The sequence below is a fragment of the Kogia breviceps genome, chromosome 16 (assembly GCF_026419965.1).
Source record: "Kogia breviceps isolate mKogBre1 chromosome 16, mKogBre1 haplotype 1, whole genome shotgun sequence".
Taxonomy (NCBI): domain Eukaryota; kingdom Metazoa; phylum Chordata; class Mammalia; order Artiodactyla; family Physeteridae; genus Kogia; species Kogia breviceps.
The window spans coordinates 20032059-20057085 of NC_081325.1; the positions used below are offsets into that span (position 1 = coordinate 20032059).

At 41.5% G+C, this 25027-nt stretch overlaps 1 protein-coding gene across 1 annotated transcript in view; it reads left to right on the plus strand.

The window, feature by feature from the left end:
• The first annotated feature begins 22873 nt into the window (after positions 1 to 22873).
• The window catches only part of SUCLA2 (succinate-CoA ligase ADP-forming subunit beta), a 47441-nt gene continuing 45287 nt past the window's right edge, over positions 22874 to 25027 (plus strand). Inside the window, exon 1 of the mRNA XM_059042272.2 lies at positions 22874 to 23056. Coding sequence (XP_058898255.1) covers positions 22967 to 23056 — 90 coding nt within the window. The 5' untranslated portion in view covers positions 22874 to 22966. The remainder of the gene's footprint in view (positions 23057 to 25027) is intronic.

Here is a 25027-nt window from a genome sequence, read left to right on the forward strand (position 1 = left end):
AGTTGAACAGGGTATACCAGTAGTTATTGCAACATTAGAATCTGACCGAGCTTTTTATCACCACATCTCCTCCTAGTTTATCCAGATTGCCAGCTGCAGGGTAGGGTACTCTGGCCCAGGGGCCCCTCCCCTGCCCAATTCCAGGACTTTACCTGGAGAGCACCCTTCTCCTGCCCATCCACATGGAAATATTGCACACTCGGTCTGGAGGGTTCCCAAACTGGCTATTTTGTCAAGCTTCAGTACATCCTGGTTTTTGTTGTTTTCCCCACACACTGCGCGGCATGTGGGATCTTAATTCCCTGCTGAGGGATCAAAGCCACGCCCCCTGCATTGGAAGCACAGAGTCTTAACCACTGGACTGCCAGGGAAGTCCCAGTACATCCTTATCTTAATGAAAGCCCGTTTAATTTATTTTCCATACCTCTTCTATTTATTTATTATAATTGAATCAGCTTTTTACCAGAAGGTTATCTGATCTTACCTCGCAATTTATACTTAGGCTGAGAATATTCCTAGCAATGAATTATGAAGTAGACCCTCCTTTATTTTCTTAAAAAAATATCTAACTAATACAGTTAGGGCATAAGATGGAATGATACAGTTAAAGTAATGCTTTTTCCTCTTTCCTTCACTCGTAACTCCTACTCAGGAGCTTGATTTGGAAGAGAGCCCACTGTAGCTGATCAAGTCCTTCGCCCCGCCCTGCCCTGGACAGCCCTGTGCTGATTGGATGTCCTTAGTCCTTATCCCACACTCTTATGTAGTATGGTATGGTATGTATTGCAGAAGAATCACAAATATAACTCATACTGCAACTCAGACGTGCAAAAATAATGACTTTCTTTCCCTCCCTCTCACCCTCCCTTTCCCTCTCTCTCTCTTCCATTTTTCTCCCCAAACCTTGCTACTAGTTAGGGTATGAGTCTGTGCAGAGTTCATTAAATGTTCAATTTAATTCAAAACAGTTCAGTCTAATAAATTTAATCAGTCTCTTTAAATCACATACAGGCTGTCTTAGTTTTTTTTTTTTTTTTTTTGGCTGCACCCCACAGCATGCGTGAGATCTTAGTTCCTTGACCAGGGATCGAACCTGGGCCCCCTGAAGTGGAAACACAGAGCCCTAACCACTGGACTGCCAGGGAAGGCCCCAGGCTGTCTTAGCTTAAACAACTGACCTCTCAGTCAGCTTTCTCTTCTTTATTTCCATGGAAGATGTCCAGATGTATGAGGTTGATGTGTGTGGTTTGTGCCATACTGTAACATTTCTGGAAGACAGTTTTCTTGAATCCATGTGGACTCAACGTGGTGCCCAGGGATCAGGCAGGCAAGAAATCTCAAGTGTCCACACAGAAGAACCAAGGGTGACTAAGACCCCTTCTCCCTACCATACAATTAACAAGTATGCTTTGGTTCAGGGGACTCTTCAAGGCAATCTTCTCGCAAAGCCTTAAAGGGGAAGTGTGACAAGACTGGGGCAGGACAAAAGAATCCTCCTCCACCTTCACTCACTTCCTTCCTCTCTATTTACAACTATCCTCAAGGGGCAGAAAGAGAAGTTTGCTACTTTACATTCTTTACAATTTATGGACTAGCCCTAGTCTTTCAGATTCTTTTTTTTTTTTTTTTTTTTGTGGTACGCGGGCCTCTCACTGTTGTGGCCTCTCCCATTGCGGAGCGCAGGCTCCGGACGCACAGGCTCAGCGGCCATGGCTCACGGGCCCAGCCGCTCTGCGGCATGTGGGATCTTCCCGGACCGGGGCACGAACCCGTGTCCCCTGCATCGGCAGGCGGATTCTCAACCACTGCGCCACCAGGGAAGCCCCAGATTCTTAAGGAAGAGGTAAAGTTCTGATTTACAATATGATGTAAAGCATAGTGACATACTTCATGATTCTATTTTGAATGTTAGAAACTGAATATTCCATTGGTCTATCTCTTTGCATTCTTTCTGTAACACACACTAATTTTGTCCCCACAAAATGAATGTATCAAGTGGATATTAGCCAGTGATAGATTAAAGATAGTATTAGCTAAATTCTTTGCTCTTCCTTCCATTGGGATGTGGAGTTTAATTTCCCTTCCTTTTTGGCTGGGCTAGCCTTAGCGACTTTCTTGACCAATAGAATGTAATAGAAATGATGTTCTGTGATTTCCCACGTGAGTTCGTAAGGATTCTTGAATTTTTTTTCCCCAGGCTCTTAGACTGCTCACTGTAGAGAATGCAGGGCTCCATGTGAAAAGTCTGATTACCCTGCAACAAAAAGAGGCCCCTTAGAGAGAGGGAGCGAGATGTTTGGCCATCCCTAGCTTTCCCCAGCATCCCAACACAGGCAACCAAATATGTGAGTGAAGAAGCCGTCTCTGACGTTTTAGCCCAAGCAGACATGACGTAGAGAACTGAAGAACCCAGCTGACAACGAGAACTGTGGTACTGACTACGTATTTTGAGGGACCCCGTGCTAAATGAAAATGTGGAGCCTTTTTTCAAAAATTGTTCTGAGGTTCAAGATGGTGACAACCCCAAGAATTAAACCAGGCATGATTTAAGGAGTACGGGACCCTTTTATTTTTGAGTCAGCATAGGTCACACACCTGTGAAGCCAGACCTTCTCCACATATATAAGCCACATAATGGCTTCTTCTATTTGAAGCCATTCTAGCAGATCTCTAGCCTTTTGAGCCATCCTAGTTATTATAAATCAAGAAAAATTCCCTGCTGTGCCCTGTGCAAATTCCTTACCCACAAAACCATGTACATAGTAAAATGGCTGTGGTTTTATGCCACTAAGATTTAAGGTGGTTTTTTTACATAGCATTACATTAGATACAGTTCCATTACAGAATGATATCTGTCTGTCCCAAATATTAACCTTCATGTGTATTTAACTAACAAAATACAAAATGTTATGAAACCAGTCTGTAGCAATCATTAAAATGTTAGGCTGTGTTACAACACTGGATGACCCTTGAAAGCGTTATGCTAAGTGCAAGAAGCTAGACACAAAAAGCCACTTGTTGTATGACCCCATTTATATAGGATATCCGTAAAAGAGAGATTCATAGAGACAGAAGATAGGCTACTGGTTATCTAGGGTTGGGGAAGGTTGAAGGGAAATCGGTAGTGATTGTTAATGGGTAGTGACTGCTTTTGTGGGCCATGAAAGTGTTCTGAAATTGATTGATGCACAGCACAACTCTGTGAATATACTAAAAACTACTGAATTGTACTGTTTAAATGGATAAAATGTATAATATGTGAATTATATATCAATAAAGCTGTTATAAAAATGTTTGGCTCATGGGAATTCCCTGGTGGTCCAGTGGTTAGGACTCTGCACTTTCACTGCCGAGGGCCTGGGTTCAGTCCCTGGTTGGGAAACTAAGATCCCACAAGCCACACGGCATGGCCAAAAAAAAAAAAAAAAAAAAGGAAAGAAAAGAAAAAGAAATATGTTTGGCTGAGATGTGTGAAGCCTGAGATAATAGATGAGAAATGAACATTAATATGTTTGCCCAAGACCTCTACTACTTTGTATTCAGACCACATGCTCTTCCAGCTTCTTTGAGTGTCACTCAAGAATTAGCTCTTATGCATATACCCTGCTTCTGCCACTTTTACTCAACATAGTACTGGAAGACCTAGCCAGAGCATTTAGGCAAGAAAGAAGAAACGTGGCATTCCAGTTAGAAGGAAGAACTAAAATTATCTCTGTTCACAGATGACAGGATCTTATATGTAGAAAACCCTAAATATTCTATTAAAAATGATTAGAACCAATAAAGGAATTCAGAAAAGTTGTGGATACAAAATCAACGTGCAAAAATCACTTGTATATGAATACATTAAAAATGAACAACTTGAAAAGGAAATTAAGAAAATTACATTTACAATAGCATCAAAAATACTTAGCAATAAATCTTACAAAATGTTGCTGAAGGAAATTAAAGAAGACACAAATAAATGGAAAGAAATCCCATGTTCATAGGTTGGAAGACTTAATGTGGTTAAAATGTCAATATTATCCAAAGCAATCTATAGATCCAACACAATCCTTATCAAAATGCCAATGTTGTTTTTTTGCAGAAATAGCAAAATCTATCCTAAAATTTGTAAGGAATCTTGAAGGATCACAAATAGCCAAAACAACTTGTAAAAGAAGAACGAAAGTTGGAGATCTTACATTTTCTGATTGCAAAACTTACTATAAAACTATAGTTATCAAAACAGTATTGTACTGGCATAAAGACAGACATATAGACCGATGGAATAGAATAGAGAACCAAGAAATAAACCCTTGTGTGGTTAGCCAGCATTGTCCAGCCGTTAGCTTCTTCAGGGTCTCCCCCGTTCAGTGTTTGGCTGAGGTCACATTCTTCTCATGGTGGTCCTCAGCCAGTGACCGAGGTCACAGTTAGAGTCAGAGGTACAAGGCATTTTTACCTCATGTAGAATTTATCTAACAGGCCATTTTTGCTCCAGAGTTCCCTATTGGGTTAGCAGTCTTGTGGTCAGGTTATTGCTTGATGGTTCTCCTGCCCAATATTTCTCCCTCACTTTTTCTTAAGAAGCATCACTCTCCAATAAAGCTTTTGCACTCCTAACTCAATCTCTATATTTGCTTCCAGGGGAACCTAACCAGCACAACCTCCTTAGAGGGGCCTTCCCTGCTCGCTGGCAACTCTACATAAACTACAGCCCTTGCTCTAACCCCGTCTTTTTCTCCCATCCTACAGATTTCTACTGTTGATACCTTATTATGTTGGTGTTCTTTATATCTCTTATCACAATTAAAAATAATAAATTCTTTGTGTGTTATTTGTTGTTGCTTTCCCTCTAGCCGTGGTACTGTAAGCTCTTAATGACAGAGGCTATTTACTTCTTGTTCAATACAGTGAAGGTAAACATAGTCAAGTGCCTGACATAAGCTAGGCTGGTCACTCAGCAATATCTGTTACAAGCATGTTGCATGAATGAATGGCATGCATGACTTTTCAAGATCCCTCTTCCACCCCAGAGAAGAAGTATAGCTTAGTAGAAAGAACAGGGGCTTTGGAGACAGACAGACTTGTACCCAAACTCCTTTCCTGTCCTTTCTTCCTGCGTTTTAGTTAGCTTTTGCTTCATAACAAACCACCCCAAAACTTGGTGACTTGAAACAACTATTTATTTAGCTAATGATTCTTAGGCTCGCTGGATGGCCATCTCAGCTGGTCTCTACTGGGCTGTCTCATGCATCTGTTGTCAGGTGGTGGTTTGTCTAGTGGCTGGATGATTTAGGATGGCCTCACTCACCTGTCTGGTCATTAGATTAGCAGGCTGTTAGTTGGGACAAGAGGAGCAATGAACCACATGTTGCTCATCTGGAAAGATAGCCTGGACTTCTTCTCATGGCACATGATTCAAGAGCAGCAAAAGGACAAGCCCCAGTGTGCAAGCACTTTTCAAGCTTGTCACATGTACTAATGTCTCATTGACCAAAGCAAGCCACATGGCCAGCCAATCTGATTTAAGAGTGGAGAAATAGTCTCCATTCCTTAATGGGAAGATCTGCCAAGTGACATTGCAAGGTGTTGATGCAGGGAGAAGATTGTGGCCATTTTTACAATCTACCGGAGAGACCTTGGAAGAGTTAGCCAACTCCAGTTTTCTTTTAAATAAAATGAGAAAAATGAGCACCTATAATTCCTGAAAGTGTTACTGAAAGTCTTAAATGGGACACAGTAAGTAGAGGATCTAGTGTAGTATATGCCGCACAGCAGGCACTCTATGTAGCTATGCACTGAGCTCCTAAGAATACAAATGATGTTTTTCATCTTCTTTGCATTTTTCCAGTTCTCACCATCATAGTAGTTGCTCAGTAAGTGAATACATTTTGTGAGAGATTGTATTATTATTCCCAAATATCCACTGATCCCTTCCTTGTAAAATGATTGTACACTTCTGCCTACTGCCATGTAGTGCATCCTTTGGAAGGAGTATAAGTCACTGCCTTATCACTAGGCTTAGCCATGTCTCTTTAATAACAACAAAAACAACAACAAAACAACAAAACCCCACAAAAACCAAAAATGGAGATTACAATATGCCAGTTCTTAGAAATGTTAAGAGCCATTGTTGTTTCCCACTAACTCACGTAATATTTTCCTCTGCCATGAGAATGTCAGCTCCAGATAAAGACCATTCCTTCAGCCCGGATCTTAAAATGAGAAGAAAAATGGAGCAGAGCCACAGCTGACCTGCAGCCCCTCGCAGGTAACATGAATGAGAAATAAACTTGTTGTAAGCCATTGAGATTTTGGGGGCTGTTCGTTACTGCAGCATGATCTAGCTAAATCAAATACATATTTCTAGTTCTTAGTTGCGTTGGAGTAATGGATGTATCCTTATAGGTACTTCAAGTAAGGAAAAATTCTGTTTAATTTTAAAATTTCTCATCTAGTTTCAAACTAGTATCACTCTGAGACTATTTATAATAATAGTTATTTAGTTATTTTCCCTTGGGTAGCTTGTCATGCAGATTTCCTAAAACGTGTCTTTCTCCCACTAAAAGTAGCAAGGTTTCTTGTAGCCTTCAATCTTCCTTCTTGTATGCTGTAGATCAATATCAATATTAAGTCACACAGCTGGTGTTTTGCATGTTGTTTGCTTTCCTAACAACTTTCATTTTATTAAATTTACTATGTATTGATTCTTCACAATTACTGCACCACTGCTGAAATTACTAGAAATAATTTCTTTTGAAGCCTTATAATCCCTTTAGTTTGCAATCAATTTTGCCCTAGAAAAAGATATTCTGGGCTTGTGGGAAATTTAGAAGAGGCATAATATATTTCTACAGTTTTTTCTAAGAAAATCAAAGTCAGGTATATACAATATAGAATACGCAGATATGAAGAAATGTACAAAGAGGAAAAACAAGTCTACCAGCCAGAGATAACTACTGTTAACATTTATGCTGTGTCTCTCTCCAGTCCCTCTCCTAAGATACTACTGGAAAATTAATAAGCATCTTATGTATCTACTGCTCCTTCTAACTTCATACAAAACATGGGATAAAATCAATACGGGCTTGAATTTCCATCTTTGAATTTAGATGAGTACTTGGTTACACCCTCTTCTAATAGAGACAACTCTCTCTTTTTCTCTCTCCCTCTCTCTCCCCCATTTTAGTTACTGCTCAGCCTCTACTGTAGTACTTGAGAACTTCTTGGGAGGAGGCATCCTCGGGTACAGTGCATTTCTGGAACAATGACTTTAGAAGTCAGGGGACAAAGGCACTTGGCAAACCTTCTCTTGAGGGCATTTCAATCTCCTTTGTGCTCTATATCCACACCTTATTTCTACCTATGGAGGTTTAAAGTATCACTGTTTTGCTCACCCATGTCCCTTCCAGACTACAACTCTAGTAATAGGAAGTTCATTCCTACTTTTAACTAATGTATTTCAGGAACTTGCTGTCTGCTAGAGATAGTGCTGGGTCCTGGGGCGACAATGGTTAACAAGCTGCAGCTTGTCCATCCAGCTTTCAATCTAGAGATAAAACCTTAGAGTTTTCTCTTAAATGACTGAATGACTATTTATTCTACTGCACCCTTGACTAATCCATAATCAGCCTTTCTCTGCCATCCCTTCCATCTCCTTGCCTTAACTGGAATCTGACTCTTCCTTAGGTCAGCACTTTCCCAGCCAAGGTCACAGCCAGTCTGGAGGGTGCATTTGGCAAATCTGAAAGACATGCCTTTGGGCTGATACAGTCCACTGGGGCACAGCTTAGGGAATGATTCTTCTAATGTGTTCCGTTCACTGGATTAAATGTTGACTGTTTATGCCCTTATACCCACTGTCCTCAGGAACCAATTATCCTAAACTCCCTTGACCCACTGGCACTTCCTCATCTCAGTTTGGCAAATCCCCAACCCTGAATGAAACCAACTGTATGATTTCTCTGTGGTTTCTGGGGGAGATTACACAATAGGCAGACTGTTGTTAGTATATCGTCACCATCACCTACCTCAGATGGGTTCTTCTTAACACACCCCAGCCATCCTGCTGCGTTTCTCAGTTGACTTGCTTTCGTGCAGTCCATGATGAAAGCTTCAAACCCTCTCCAGACTCTTTCAGATCTCTGCCTTTCTCCCCTTCTGCCTTATTTCCAGTAGACAACTTTGACTCCTTTCCCTCAGGGAAAATCCAAGCTTTTGGACAGGACCTCATTCAATTTTCTGGTACAAAACCTGACACCCCCCTACTTCTGTATCCACTCTCTCAATGTTCCCTCTTGTGGCTTCAGAAGAGGCCAGTCCCTCCACGAGGGGTGTAAGATCCTCCTTATCCTCTTCAGAAGCGTGCTCTGTTATTTAATTCTTTTCTCTCCTGTATATTATTTAACCTTTTTCACTCACCTGAATTGTTCCCATCCAGTCTAAATATACTCAGATCTATTCCATCTAAAACCAAACAAACAAATACAAACAGAAAATAAAAGAGATAAATAGTCTAGATCATGGTCATTTTTTAAAATTTTTATTTATTTATTTATTTTTGGCTGTGTTGGGTCCTTGTTGCTGTGTGTGGGCTTTTTCTAGTTGTGGCGAGAGGGGCTACTCTTCATTGTGGTGTGCGGGCTTCTCATTGTGGTGGCTTCTCTTGTTGTGGAGCACAGACTCTAGGCGTGCGGGCTTCAGCAGTTGTGGCACACGGGCTCAGTAGTTATGGCAGGTTTCGTCTCCCCAGTGTTGGAGCCTGACTAGGCTGGTGAGGAGGGAAGGACACAATTACAGGTCATTACACATTTATCAATGCTTAAATTCGTTATTCTGGACAGTTTCAAATGGTTACAAAATTCAGGGTATGGCTGTGGGAGTGGGTGGCAGAAGTGGAAAAAGGCCATTGGAAATGAGGAATTCAGCGTCTTGAAGGGTCATCCATGCAGGGTGATGGTACACTTGGTGGAGAAGGCTGAGTTAAGCATAAAAGTCTTCATTGAATGATAGAATGTAACCCCAAGGTGGGCATATGACAGAGACCTGAAGACAGATGGGACAACACATGACCCATAGGAAAGGAGATTTTTTTGCAGGAGAGTGAGGGAGTAACGGTCTGGAAGAAGCAGTGGAAAGAAGGCAGACACAAAACCTAATGCTAATTTATTTTAATTGATCTTGCCCTTTAAGGGCTTGGTTTTTTGTTGTTATTGTTGTTGTTTTTGTTTTGTTTGTTTGGTTTTTTGGCCACAGGGCTTAAGGGATCTTAGTTCCCCGACCAGGGACTTAACCTGCACCCTCGGCAGTGAGAGCGGTGTGGAGTCCTAACCACTGGACTGCCAGGGAATTCCCAAGTCTAGTTGATCTTTAACTGGTAACATTAGAATAGCTTCTCTCCAGGCCAGACAGTTAAATCGTCAGCTTGCCATCCTTCAACATTTATTAAAACCTCAAATGAGAGATAAATGATGTTCTAGGTCAAGAGATTAAAAGACCTACATTCAGTTCACCTCCTAATCCAGATTCCAAAATACATCCCTGCACTGGCCTGGGTATTTGGATTATCATTGTATTCTCCCCACCTCCCCAACCTCTGTTTATTTTTGTTCTGTTTTTTGTTTGTTTGTTTTAATATTTATTTATTATTTGGTTGCACTGGATCTTAGTTGTGGCATGAGGGCTCCTTAGTTGTGGCTTGCCAGCTCCTTAGTTGCGGCATGCATGTGGGATCTAGTTCCCTGACCAGGGATCGAACCTGGGCCCCCTGCACTGGGAGTGTGGAGTCCTATCTGCTGTGCCACCAGGGAAGTCCCTACTTTTGTTCTGTTTTTTTTGTTGTTGTTTTTTTAAGTTGAATTGACGTTTGAATTGAGGACTATAAGAAACTGTGGCCCCTGCATTGGAAGTGCAGAGTCTTAACCACTGGACCACCAGAGTAGTCCCTGTACATCTATTTTAAAGGTAGAGAAACTGAGGCATGAAAAGTTGAAGAAACTTTCCCAAAGTCATAAAGTGGTAAAGCCAGGATTTGTGTCTAGGCAGTCTAGCTCTATATTCCACTCTGTTATCCACATGCTAGATGCATGCATAATTGTGTCCTTTTCATTGTATCACATGTGTGTGATTAGTGCACTCACAAAAGGTGCATGTTCTGATGACAAATTGAAATTATCATGGAGTAATCACAGTTCAGGTAGACAAAAATGGAGTCGGGCGGCCACTGAGAATCTGGTCTCAGATACATCTCTGCATCACGGAAAACCTGAACTTTCTTTGAACTGTACCAGACCTAAGGACACCACCAGCTGTATTCAGAATAATGCCTGCCAGCTGCAAACTTATGGTCTCAAGGTCTTCCCTTGTAACTATGCCACTATTTTGGACCCCAACCAACTGTTACTTAATAAGCACCCTTACTTCTTGCCATCTCCAATTATAACTGTTGATACACAATTCATGTAACTAATTGTAACCTTGCGTTTTTTGCCTCCCCCATTTTGTAGTCCTGTGGGACACAGTTCAAGAGCTTCTTGAATCTGTCTCCTGGGCTGCAGTCTTAACAAACCCCAAATAAACACCTTTTAATTTCAATCAGATCTCTGTTTCTAAAATTTTGGTTAACAGTACTAGAAAACAAAGATATGACTGATACCTATTATTATTATTATTTTGGTCCTACTAGTCCATGAAACTCTTACATTTGATCACTAAATTTTTTTTCTTTTGAGATAATTTCAAATTTACAGAAAAGTTGCCAGGATGGTACAAAGAGTGTTTCCATTCTGAACCACCTGAGCAAAAGAAAGCTACAGACATGATTCCCCAGCACCCCCAAATACTTCAGTGCAGATTTCCACAAATAAGGACATTCCCTTATCCAGCTGCAGCTACTATGGGCTGAATTGTGTCCCCTCTCCAACCCATTCTCACCCAATTCAAATTTTGAAGTCCCAACCCCCAGTACTCCAGAATGGAATTTGGAGATAAGATAATTTTTTATTAATTTTATTATTGGGGTATAGTTGTTTTACAATGTTGTGTTAGTTTCTACTGCACAGTGAAGTGGAGTTCCCTGTGCTATACAGCAGGTTCTCATTAGTTATCTATTTTATACATATTAGTGTATATATGTCAATCCCAGTCTCCCAATTCATCCCACACTCCCCCTTTCCCCCTTGGTGTCCATACGTTTGTTCTCTACATCTGTGTCTCTATTTCTGCCTTGCAAACCGGTTCATGGAGAGATCTTTAAAGAGATGATGAAGTGAAAATGAGACCTTTAGGATGGGAACCTAATCCAATATGACTGGTGTCCTTATAAGAAGAGGGAGAGACACCAAGGCCATATATGCACTGAAGGACAACCATGTGAGGACAGAACAGCAAGAAGGTGGCCAATTACAAGACAAGGAGAGAGGCCTGGAACAGAAACTCCTATTATGGTCCTTGGGGAAAACCAATTGCTAGCACCTTGATCTTGGACTTCTAGCCTCCAGAACTATGAGAAAATAAATTTCTGTTCTTGAAGACACACAGAGTTTTCCAGTCTGTTTTCAGTCTGTGATATTTTGTTACAGCAGCCCTATCAAACTAATAACACCAGCAAGGTGAACAAAATCAGGAAATTAACACTGATATATTTTCATCATCCAATTCCCACACTCCATTTAAGTTTCCTCAATTGTCCCAACTCTGTCCTTCATAGCAAAATTATCTGATGCAGTTATTATATCTCCAGCCTCCTTCAGTCAGAACTGTTTCTCAGTCTTTCCTTGACTTTCATCTCTTTTGCAGATAATAGCTGGTCATTTTGCAGACCATCCGCTGATCTGGCTCTGTCTGATGTTTCCTTGTGACTAGATTAAGGCTAAGAACTTTTGGCAGGAATATCACAGGAATGATGCCATGCTCTTCCCATTGAATCCTATCAAGTGGCACACGCTTGCTTCTTATCCTAATATTGGTAATGCTAACCTTGATCAATTCATTAAAGTGGTGTCCCCTAGGTCTCCCTGCTGCAGTTACTTTCCCTACTTTGCATTCAATGAGTAGTTTGTGGGGAGATACATTGAGACCAGAAAAACATCTCACTCCCCATTAAACCACCCACTAGTTTCAGTATCTAATGATGCTTCCTGTCCTGATTAATTATTTCTCCCATGGTTGCCAAATTCCACCATTTCTTCTACATCTATTTGTTGGTATCCTGCTATAAGGAAAAACTTACTTCCCCCCCATTTGTTTATTCAAGTATTAAATTATATAATTATGGGCTCATGGATTTCTATCTTTTTCATGGGTTATAATCCAATACTAACCTTTTCAATTTACTTTTTAAATTAAACTTTTGAGATAATTGTAGATTCACATGCTTTGTAAGACATAATACAGAGAGATCTTTGCCCAGTTTCCAACAATTGTAACATCATAAACAGGATATTGATACAGTCAAGATACATCAATAGAACATTTCTATCACCACAGAATCCCTCATGTTGCCCTTTTATAGCTACACCCATTTCTCTCCCACCTCACCACCCCACCCTGGCAACCAGTAACCTGTTCTCCATGTGTAGTTTTGTCATTGAAAGAATGTTATATAAATGGAATGATACAATATGTAAACTTTGGGGATTGGCTTTTTTTTTTTTTTTTTTTTTTTGGTGGTACGCGGGCCTCTCACTGTTGTGGCCTCTCCCGTTGCGGAGCACAGACTCCGGACGCACAGGCTCAGCGGCCATGGCTCACGGGCCCAGCTGCTCCACGGCATGTGGGATCTTCCCGGACCGGGGCCCGAACACGTGTCCCCTGCATTGGCAGGCGTATTCTCAACCACTGCGCCACCAGGGAAGCCCTGGGGATTGGCTTTTTGAATTTAGCATAATTCTGGGTGTATCAATAGTTCCTTTTTATTGCTGAGTTGTATTTCATAGTATAAATGTTACATAGTTTGTTTAGCCATTCATTCATTGAATGACATCTGGATTGTTTCTAGTTTTGGGCTATTATAAATAAAGCTGCTATAAACATTCATGTACAGACTTTTGTGTGAACTATATTGAATAAGAGTGGTGAGAGTGAACATCCTTGCCTCATTCCCAATCTTAGGGGGAAAGCAGTCGGTCTTTCACCATTAATCACCATGTTAACTGTAGGTGTTTTGCAGATGCTCTTTATCAAAGTTGAGGAAGCTTCCTATACTTCTGTTTATCTGAGTTTTTATCATGAAGCGGTCTTGAAGTTGTAAAATGCTTTTTTTTTTTTCTGCTTTGATTGATATGGTCAGTGAGTTTTCTTCTTTATTCTACTAATATGGTGGATTACATATTTTCAAAGATTGAAACAGTCTTGCATCCCTGGAATAAATCCCACTTGGTCATGGTGTATAATTTTTTTATATGTTACTGAATTGTATTTGTTAATATTTTGTTATGAATTTTTGCATCTATTCATAAAAGATATTGGTCTGTATTCTTTTTTTGTGTGTGTTCTGTGTTTTTCTGGTTCTGGTATCAGGGTAACACTAGATTCCATAACATGAATTGAGAAGCGTTTTCTCCTCTTCAATCTCTGGAAGAGATTGTATAGAATTGGTGTTAATTCTTGTTTAAACATCTGATAGAATTCTTCAGTGAAACCAATTGGACTTGGAATTTTTTTGAATTTTAAAATTACAATTTCCCTTATAGTTATAGGATTTATTCAAATTATGTTTTTCATACTGGATGAGTTGTGATAATTTGTGCCTTTTGAGAAATTGGTCCATTTCATCAAAGTTGTCAGATTTATGTGTGTGTGGTATTATTTGTGATATTCCCTTATTATCCTTTCAACATCTGTAGGGTCTATAAATGATACTCCCTGCTACATTGCTCACACTGGTAATTTATGTCTTCTCTTGTTTTTTCTTAGTCTTGTTAGAGTTTTATTAATTTTATTGATCTTTTCAAAGAATCAGCTCCTTGTTTCACTGATTTTCTCTACTGTTTTACTTTTTTTGATTTCATTTATTCATGCTCTCATCTTTATTATTTTCTTCCATCTGCTTGCTTTGGGTTTACTTTGCTTTTCTTTCCTAGGTTCTTGTGGTGGGAGCTTAGATTATTCATTTGAGAATTTTATTCTTTTCTAAGGCAAGGATTTGTGTTATAAATTTCCCCGTCAGCTCTGCTTTGGCTGTGTCCCACAAATTTTGATATGTTGTATTTTCACTGTCATTACTTCAATGTATTTAAAAAAAAATTCTCTTGGGACTTTCCCTTTGATCTGTGGATCATTTAAAAGTGTGTTGCTTAGTTTCCAAGTGTTTGGAGATTCTTTTGTTATCCTTCTGTTACTGATTACTAGTTTGATTCCACTGTGACCAGAAAACGTACTCTGTATGATTTCAATTCCTTTAAATTTGCTGAGATTTTTTTTATGGCCTAGGATATGATCTATCTTGGTACACACTTGAAGTGAATGTGTATTTTGTTGTTGTTGGGTGGAGTGCTGTATAAATGTCTATTATCTGTTGGTTGAGAATGTTGAGCTCTTCCATATCCTTGCTGGTTTTCTGTATAGTTGTTCTAGCAATTATTAAGAGAGGGGCATTGAAGTCTCCAACTATAATTATTGATTTGTCTATTTCTCCTTTTACTTCTGTGTTTTTGCTTCACATATTTTGCACTCTGTTGTTTGGTGCCTATATATTTAGGATTCCTATGACTTTGTGGACTAATTCTTTTATAATATATAATGTCCCTTTTTCTCTGGTAATTTTCTTTCACTGAAAGTACTTTATCTGATATTAATATAGTCACTCCTGCTTTCCTTTGATTAATATTTGCATGACATTTTTTCATCCTTTTACTTTCAATTTGCCTACATTGTTATATGTGAAGTGTTTCTCAAAGACAGCATATAGTTGAGTTGTATTTTAAGCAACCCTGTCAATATCTGTATTTTAATTGGTGCATTTAGACTATTTATATTTAATGTAATTATTGATATGTTAGGGCTTAAGGCTGCCATTTTATTTTCTGTTTGTTCTCTGTTATTTGTTTCTCTGTTTTCCTTTTCCTGTCTTCCTGAAGGTTACTTGAATACCTTTTTAGAATTCTATTTTTATTTACTTATACTGTTTTTGTGTCTCTTTTTATAGCTTTTTTAGTGGCTGCTCTAGGTATTACATTATACATACGTTACATATGTCACTTACCATAGAATACTGTTGTTTTTACAGGTGTGTGAAGTATAGAAAACTTACCTCCATTTATGTCCCTTTACTGTCATCTGTTTATAGTATATAATTGTCTTAAGTATTTTCTCTGCATACATTTTGAACCATATCTGACAGTGTTAATCATTTTTGCTTCAACTATCAAACATAATTTAGAAAACTCATGAGGAAAAAGAACACCTATTGTATTAATCATATTTTTGCTTGCCATGTTCTTTTTCCTTACTGATGTTCCAAGGTTTCTTCTTTGATCTTTTCCCCTCTGTTTGGAGAACTCCCTTTATACCTTCTCTTAGGTCTTAAGTTCTCTGGTGACAAATTCTCTTGGTTTTCATTCATTCGAAAATGTCTTGATTTCCTCTTTGTTCCTGAAGGATATTTTTACTAGGTAAAGGGTTCTGGGTTGACAATCCTTTTCTTTCAGCACTTGAGGAATATTGTGCTATTTCCTCCTGGCCTCAAAGATCACTGATGAGAAAACTGCTATGATTTGAATTGTTTTCCCGCTCAGGTAAGAATCATTTTTCTCTGGCTGCTGTCAAGATTTTTCTTTGTTTTAGTTTTCATAAGTTTAATTATGATGTGTCTTGTGTGGATCTCTTTGGGTTTGTCCTATTTAGAATCTCCTCAACTTCTTCAATCTATTGGTTTATGTTTCTTGCCAAATTTGGGAAGTTTTCAGCCATTATTCCTTGTAGTACTTTTTCAGCCCTGTCCTCTTTCCTCTCTCCTGAATTCTGATGTCATAAATATTCAATCTTTTGTTACACTTTTGTGAGTCCCTGAGGCTCTGTTTATTTAATTTAATTCATTTATCTATAGTTTCCTTTCTGTTGTTCAGATTGGATAATATCTATTCTTCTATCTTCCAGTTCACTCAGTTTTTGCTCTGTTCCATTCTGCTGTTGAGCCCATCACTTATTTCAGTTATTGTATTTTTCATTCCTGCCGCCAGCTGCGGCGGGTCATCAAAGTGCAGCAACAATCGACGAGAAGGGGTAGGGAACGGAAAGCACCAAGGTATGGGATCAGAAGGGCACAAACAACTGATGGTTGCAAGGCAAATTTAATAACAGAGCATAGCCATATATATACCCCTAAAGCAGGGACTTTGCATAGTCATTGGAAAGCAAGGACTTTGCATAAACATTTTTCTATAGAACTGGGCTTTCTTCTTGGCTAGTCGCCACCATATCTGCATCAGTGGGTTTATTGCTTGTTCCACAAAGGCACCAACTTCCCCTCCAGGGTTGCTTTTCCTAGCTTTAGGGAACAACCAGGGACTCTCAGTACCTGAGCAGGTCTCTGGAGCGATCTGGCCAAAGGCCATCTCCTTTTTTACATTCAAACCATAAAGTCCAAGATGCATACCACGGAGATTACAATCGGGCCCTGAGGCTTATGAGGGTCTTAATGGTGCATTCCTCAGAGGGCAATGCTCGCCACACATTCCTAAAATTTCCATTTGGAAATTCTTTATATCTCTGATGGTTTGCTGAGGTTTTAAATTTTTTCATCTGTTTCAAGCATTTCTATAATTGCTCATTGAAGCATTTTTATCATGGTTGCTTTAAAATCTTTGTCAGGTAATCTAACATCTGTATCATCTCTGTGTTGGCATGTAGTGATTGTCTTTTTTCATTCAGTTCGAGATTTTCTGCTTCTTCATATGATGAATGATTTTGTATTGAAATCTGGACATTTTGTATTATGAGATTCTGCATTTTATTTAAACTTATTTTTTTTTGACACTGCTTTGTCAGGGAAAAGGAGTGCTGCCTAGATACTGCCAGGTAGAGGTAGAAGACAAGGTTCTCCTCTTGGCCTTCATTGACCCCCAAGGTGGGGAGATCCTTATTACTGCCAAATGGGAATGGGAGTTCTGGTTTCCACTGACACCACAGTGGAGGTGGTTTTGTTACCACTCCTCAATAATGAAAATACTGACTCTCCATTAGGCTTCTTCTTTCACCACCCCAGTGGGGAAGGGGAGGAGCATCTCATTACTTCTGGGTTGGGGTTGAAGTCCAGGTTCCCTGTATGGTCTCTACTAACACTGAGGGATGGGGGGGGGCTCAATGTCAGTCAGTGGAAATAAGGTTCTCAGTGTCCTTCTCTGACACACCACCCTTAGTGGGGTGCTGGAGTAACTAGCTACACTCTTGCAAGGATGAAATTCTTGATGCCTCACTCAGACTTTGTTGGCATTGGTGGAAGTGGGGCCACAATTTTACTTGTGGTGTTTGGCCAGAGTAGAATGTTGTCTGAAAACTTTATATCTTGTTAGGCTGCACATTTCCTAGTCTTTTAGCTACAGTGAGCTGGCTTGGATGGGAGTGCTTTTTTCTGGTCTGCATCCAATGGCATTTCTGGCTCGCAAGCTTCTTTAGCACCAATGTGGGATATATAGGGCAGAAAGGAAAACCCAGGGAACTCACCACCATGCTGTTCCTTGGTTCCAGAGGTTCCTAGCTGGTTTGTCTTCTTCTCGCCTCCTATCAGAATCTTGTTATGATTGTTTTATATATAATGTCTAGAGTTTTTAGTTGTACTAAGTGGGAAGAATAGGAAAAGTACATCTGCTCCATGTTCCCCACTATTACTTATTTTGTTATTCAAACTGTCTCATAACTGGCCACTGGGAGACCCTTCAAATTGGCTTCTGCATATTTCTGATGCATTTCCATCATTCTTTGAATACATCCTAACTTTTTGGGCTCACAAAATATTCCAGGCTCATCTTGTACTTTCCCTGCCCAATCCTGTAAGCAGCCATTTCTCTAAGAAGCTCTAGTACCTTCTAGTGGAGGAGGGTAGTTATATATGGGCACTAGATGTGCTTATTTTTATTGGGAGTTGCTGCTCCCAGGCCTTCTCAGTGGACAGAGCACACACACATATTTATATCTGTGACAGTTAATTTTATGTGTCCACTTGACTGGGCCATGCTGCCCAGATATTTGGTCAAACATTATTCTACATGTGTCTATGAGGGTGTTTTTGTTTGTTTTTTTGTTTGTTTTTTATGGTATGCGGGCCTTTCACTGCTGTGGCCTCTCCTGTTGTGGAGCACAGGCCCCAGATGCGCAGGCTCAGCAGCCATGGCTCACGGGCCCAGCCGCTCCACAGCATGTGGGATCTTCCCGGGCCAGGGCATGAACTCACGTCCCCTGCATCGGCAGGTGGACTCTCAACCACTGCGCCACCAGGGAAGCCCTATGAGGGTGTTTTTGTAAGAGATTTACATTAAAATCAGTGGACTTTGAGTAAAGAAGATTGTCCTCCATAGTGTGGGTGGGCCTTACCCAATCATCCGAAGGCCTGACTAGAACAAGAGACTCACCTCTCCCAAGAAAGAGAAAATTCTCCAGCCTGATGGTCTTTGGACTTGAATGAAACATTAGCTCTTCCCTGTGTCTCCTGCCTGATGGCCTTTGCACTTGAACCATAACATCAGCTCTTCCTTGGGTTTTCTGCCTGATGACTCACCTTGTAGATTTTGCATTTGCCAGCTTTCTTTTTTTTTCCGGTACATGGGCTTCTCACTGTTGTGGCCTCTCCCGTTGCGGAGCACAGGCTCCGGACGCACAGGCTCAGCGGCCATGGCTCACAGGCCCAGCCGTTCCGTGGCATGTGGGATCTTCCCGGACTGGGGCACGAACCCGTGTCCCCTGCATCAGCAGGCGGACTCTCAGCCACTGCACCACCAGGGAAGCCCACCAGCTTTCATTATTGAATGAGCTAATTTACCAAAATGAATCTCTCTATATATTCATATCCTATTGGTTCTGTTTCTCTGGAGAATCCTAATACAATATGTATATTTATTTATATATCTCTATCTATATATTGTAAACCATGAGTTTACACTAATGCTTAATTCCAATTGAGAGGAAATTCTTTCTTGCTATGCTTTAAGTTCCTTCTTTGATAGAGAGAACCCTGGCTACCATTGTTCTTAATATAGTCACTTATTTGCTCAATTTCCTCTTACAACACGTTTTTGAGAGATGGTGGAATATATTTTGTTAATTTTCCAACAGGCAGAAGTGAAGTGTCTTGAGGATAGAGTCACTACTCTTTCTAATTCTCACAAGGGACTGTACAGACTTGAGGTGGTACTGGTTCTGCCTCAAGGGAGATGTTCTAGGAGAGCAGCTGGGAAGCTGCCATGGCTGCCAGGGGCACAGCACACGTCATTGGGGGTTTTAAAAGCTAAGTCATGAAAACTGGTAATATTGATTACAGCTTAGATTTGTCTAAAATTTAAGGAGCTTTCACATACTTATATTAGTTGTTCCTAACTACATTTACCTTACATACTTTGTAACTTATATGGCAAAGAGTACTTTGCAGATGTGATTAAACTAGGATTCTGAGATGAGATCATTCTGGATTATGGCTGGCCCTAAATGTACATGTATCCTTATAAGAACAAAGCAGAAGGAGATTTGACACAGATAGAAGAGAAGGAGGAAGAGGTTGAAGTAACGTGGCTACAGGCTAAGAAATGCCAGTATCCACCAGAAGCTGGAAAAGTCAAGGAACAGATTTTCCCCTAAATCTTCCAGATGGAACGTGTCCCTGCTGACACCTTCAATTTGGCCCAGTGATAAGGATTTTGGATTTCTGGTTTCAGAACTGAGGATAAATTTCTGTTGTTTTAAAGCCACCAAGTTTGTGGCAATTTGTTACAGCAGCTATTGGAAATGAATACACCCGCGTTTAGGAATGTAGAACCTGAAACTCAGAGAGAGTAAACAGCTTGTTTAAGACCATACTGCTAGCAGATGGCCGAACTGGAATTCAAATCCAGGTCTATTGACTTTAAATCCAATGCTCATCCATGGTGGCTGGGTAACCAGATATGTTGCAAGTTGTTTCTTACAGCACTTTGTGATTCTATTAATTCTATAGTTAACAGTAGGACAGTTTAGCTAAGGCTTTGCTCTGGGCATTGAAATGTAGAGGGTGTAAACCTTTAATGTTTTTATAAAAATGTGAAAAATTGAATTTAAAAATTAAAATTAAATTTCCCTCAGGAAATTTCTTTTGCCTTTTTTCCTGCATACCATCCTACCATTAATCACCTAGTAAAACAAAAAGATAGACTAAGTGGGAGACTAAAGGTTAAGGATAGGAATGCCATTGTACCTGAAGAACAATTCTTCCTTTCCCCTCTTCCTCAAGGATTCTCCCTCCTACCTCTCCCAACTTAACAACAACAAAAAAGCAAACCAGGACCTCAGCGTCTATTTTCCTTAATCACATTCTGCTATCCTTTACTGCTCATTACTAGTTTCTAAGATCCTTGTAGATACGGACTGCACAAGTTTTTGCTGTGCAAAAAGTAGTTTCTTGATAAAATGATTTCACTTTTTTTTTTGTTGTTGTTGTTTTTGTTTTTATGGTACACGGACCTCTCACTGCTGTGGCCTCTCCCACTGCGGGGCACAGGCTCCGGACGCACAGGCCCAGCGGCCATGGCCCACGGGCCCAGCCGCTCCGCGGCACGCGGGATCCTCCCGGACCGGGGCACGAACCCGCGTCCCCTGCATCGGCAGGCGGACCCTCAACCACTGCGCCACCAGGGAAGCCACGATGATTTCATTTTTTACGGCTCGTTGTGTAGTGGTGAAGCACTTAGCAGGTATGACGCCCATCATCGTTTTACCTACCTATCTAGAGGTACAGAGCTCTGAGCACAGCCCAGAAATGCTGTGGGACGAGTTTGTTGCCACCTCCTTGCCTACGCTTCCAAAGGAACTGGGGCCCGTGGGACCTGCATGTGCTATTTCTCACTCCTCCTATTCCCTACTTCTGCTGTTGCTGTTCTTGTTTTTCAGCTAGTATTGCAGAGGGCATGGCAGTGGAGAAGTTTTCTTTAATGAATCACCTATGACCGACTTGAAGCTTGCGAAGCAAAGTTAACCCAGTCAGGATCCTAGCCGGGCTATAGCATTACATCTTATTTTAGTATGCTGACGTATTCTGCCTTAACCCACGCGCCCTTTAAATAACTGGCCTTGGACTCCGACGGTTGGTGGTACTTGGTAGCTCAACTACTGTGTCTACTGTCAATTAAAAAGAGCTGGCTTGAAAATAAGTATAAGCTCTATTCATATCTGATGGGATAGCTGTCCCTAACAGAAACTGGTAGGTCTCAATGCTGGGTTTGGGGACATCATCCAGATTTTATTTGATTGGTTAGACTGGGCAGTAGAAAGGTGGAGGAAGAGACATCTGAACTGCTAATGTCTGTTTCCCCTCTTCCTGTTTCTAACTGCACAAAATATCAATTAGTGATGAAAGGAGCCTTGAGGTCAGTCCCCGCATGAGTGTCAATGAAACAATAAAGTCTTTAGGAAAGTCCTACCTTTAAGAACTTAAGAGATTTGGGTGGGGGGGGAGGGGGGATGCAAAAAGCTCCTTTCCATTCCCTAATTCAATAGACTGCTTGTTTTAGATTCACTTTTTCTTTGCACAGTGCTGTTCTGTGGATCGGGTCACTGTGCATCAGAGGTAGGTGCCAGAGCCTGGCTAATGTCCGTCAGCAACGCCCACTTACTCTTAGGTTAAGACCTTGCCCACAGAAATCGCTTTGACACGTTTTAAAGCTCGCTGTTCAGAGCAGAATGGGCACCCAGTCATTTGTCCAGTGGTCAACTCTTTGGTGGGGCACATGTCATCTCAGGGTTTTTTTCCATGCACAACGTGTGCATGTGATTCACCTGCAGAACTCTAAGAAATACAGATGCCCTGACTCCACTCCTTAGATGGGTTCTGGTGAAAGTATTTTTAAAAAAAGCTTCCCAGGTGATTCTGATACATCCTCTGGGTTGGTAATGTGGATAGTGAATGTTGCCCCCCATTCCATTTACCCAAGGATCAAGCCATCATCAGCCAGCGGAGCCCCAGACACACACACCTCCTCTTCTGGGTGTGCCCCGAGGGGAATTCAGGATGGAGAAAAACAGGAAGCATTCTGTGCTCTGGATACTGGTCCTAGTTAGTTAAGATGCATTTCTGAGGAATAATTTCAATGAACCCAGATCCTTGCATCTTCCCATACCTAGAAAGGCACTAAAATCATTAACTTGAGACGTCTCTGCTCTTTGTGATTAGCAGTGATCCTTTTATATTCGACTACATGTTTTTTTTTTTTTTCCCCACCAAGAAGATCCTGTACAACCTGGCTCCTCCCTGACCTTTTTGGAGCAGTTCCTCAGAGCTATCTGAGAGGCTGTCTCCCGGCAACAGTTCTCAGAAACCAGTGGCTGAGCATCTTCTCTTAGAGGGCAGAACCGCTCTGTTTTACTCACTGCTGTATCCCAAAGCTCAACTGCAGTGTTTGGCACAAAACAAACATGCAGTTCTTATTTTCTGAATGAACCCCATCTTAAAGAGATGAGGCACCTGAGGCTCAGAGAACTTAAGATCACACAGGTGGTGGCGCTGGTCGTGTATTACATTTCGCTAGGAAAACTTCAGGTTGCTGAGCGATGGCCGAAGGTCGTATATTGAGGCTGCGGTGAACAGTTACAAAGGTCAAAGTTTGCTCTACGCCTGCCCAGCCCAGCTTCTCAGGAGCAATTCCTGCTTCGCTTGCCCGGAGCGAGCCGCCGCAGCAGTTAACCCGAGGCTCCGCCCCATGGGCGGGGCCAGGGGCGGTCCGCGTGTCGGGAGCCGCTGCGTCGCCAGCCGCCTAGAGCTTCTGCGCCTGCGCGCGGCGCCCAGGAGTCTGGGTCAGACTCAGAAATGGCGGCCTCCATGTTCTACAGCCGGTTGCTGGCTGCCGCCACTCTTAGGAGCCACCGGCCCCGGACGGCGCTGCGGGCCGCTGCCCAGGTATTGCGGCCCAGCCTGCCCTCGCTTTGAGGGTCGGCAGGAGAAAGGGCGAGGTGGGGGACTGGCTCCTGTGGGCGAGGTGTGAGGGGATCCGGGGCCCGGCTCGGGGTCACTCCGCAGTTGGTGACATTGGGTAACAGGAGGTGCCCCGCCGGGCCGGCGGGCGGCTTGCCCGGGAGTGCTGCCCGCCAGGACTGCGAGCGGGCTCTTGTTTGTGCTTTTCTGCTCCAGGCTTAAGTCTGCGAGGAGCTCCAGCATTCTGGCGAGGGCTGCTCATCCAGTTACTGAGCGGGCAGCGGGGAGCCAGGGTGGGCTCCGTGTGGAGAGGTGGCAGCCAGACACTTTCTCCTGCTGCTCCGGCGTCCGGCGCGGTGGGCCGAGGTTTCCGCGGCCTCTTTTTGGGGAGGGGGAAAATGCCCTTTAGATGTACTTTTGTGTCTCTTGGAAGCTGTCACACGTAGGAGTGGCTTCTCAGAACCAGCCGTGCTTGCTGACTGGCCTTTTCTGGGACGAGGCCGGGAAGTTTCCCATCTCTCCCAAGTAGTGGTGTACTGTTCTGTTTAATAGCGGTAATGACATGATGTTTACCAGCTTACCAACTCTGTCAGGGGTTGTTTGCAGCAAAGTAAGCGTTTATTTGCAGCGCGCCAAGCAAGGGAGTGTGAGACAAGTCACAAATCCACTACAACTTGGTCTTTGAGTTAGGAGTTGTTTTTAAAGGGGAAGAACAAAGAAGCTGGGATTAATCCTTGGCTTGTGTAATTTCTGTGACATTTCTTAACTCTAGTTTCAGAGGGTCAGGTTGTCTCCTGTTTATGGTTTTCTGGCCAAATGGTCCATGGCTTGGTGGCCTATTAGCTCATCTTGCCCTGGAGAAACAGCCTGAGTTTGTACTTTAATGATGGTATCTGCAATAGCAATTTTAGTGCATTAATGATGTTATCAATACAGCAATTTTAATCATCTGACTCTGGTTGATTAGTGTTCAGTTAGCACAGGATTGAAGTTGGAGGAGACAAGAAAGGGAATAAGCTTTTGGGTAGAGAGATTAATCATAAGTTCAGTAAGGGAACTTGGTTGTAGGGAGGGCTCAGTTGGAGCATTTGTGGTAGGCCAGGAACTGTGCCAAGCGTTTTACCTGTAATCTCTTAGTAGGTTTTTCAGCAACACTGGAAGTCAGTCATTAATTTCCAAATCGCTGATGGAGAAACCTTGGCTAAGAGAACGAATTTGGTCTAGGTCACCAAGCAGGTGAGGTCATAGCTGAGGCTTAATTCCAGAAGTGTCTGGCTCCAAAACCCGTGTGCTTGAATCTGCTCTACGGTTTTTCCTAGAGCTTAAGAATTAAACAATTCTTTCCCACATTGACACTGATAAACTTGTGGAAGGGCATGATTAGCTTCCTAAGTCAATTCCAGAATTTTAGGTTGTGTTCTGAAGTAACCTCAGACATGCCATATAAATGAATTGATTTAGATTATATTTTTTTTCTTTTTAAAGCTATACTTTCAACCTAGTGAATTCTGTGAGTTTGCTTCCTAATAGGAGACGTGATTCTTTTTTGGCCTTGAACTTCCCTCATATGGGTCTTAAATGGGGCTGTCTAGAAAATGAGACTTTGGTGAACAAATATGTTTCCATTCTAAACACTGTTTTTATACTTTTGGAAATTCCTTTAAGTCTTTATCTCTCCATATAGAGATGCCTAATATATTGTCTTAAACACCTTCTCTTCCACCCTCAGATTAAGAAATATAGCTTTAGAGTTTGGAATCACCTTAGTCTAACCCCTTGCTTTTTGTTTTTAATTTAATTTTTATTTTATATTGGCGTATAGTTAACTTACAGTGTTGTGTTAGTTTCAGGTGTACAGCTAAGTGATTCAGTTATACATATATCCATTCTTTTTCAAACTCTCTTCCCATACGAGTTATTACAGAATATTGAGTAGAGTTCCCTGTGCTATACAGT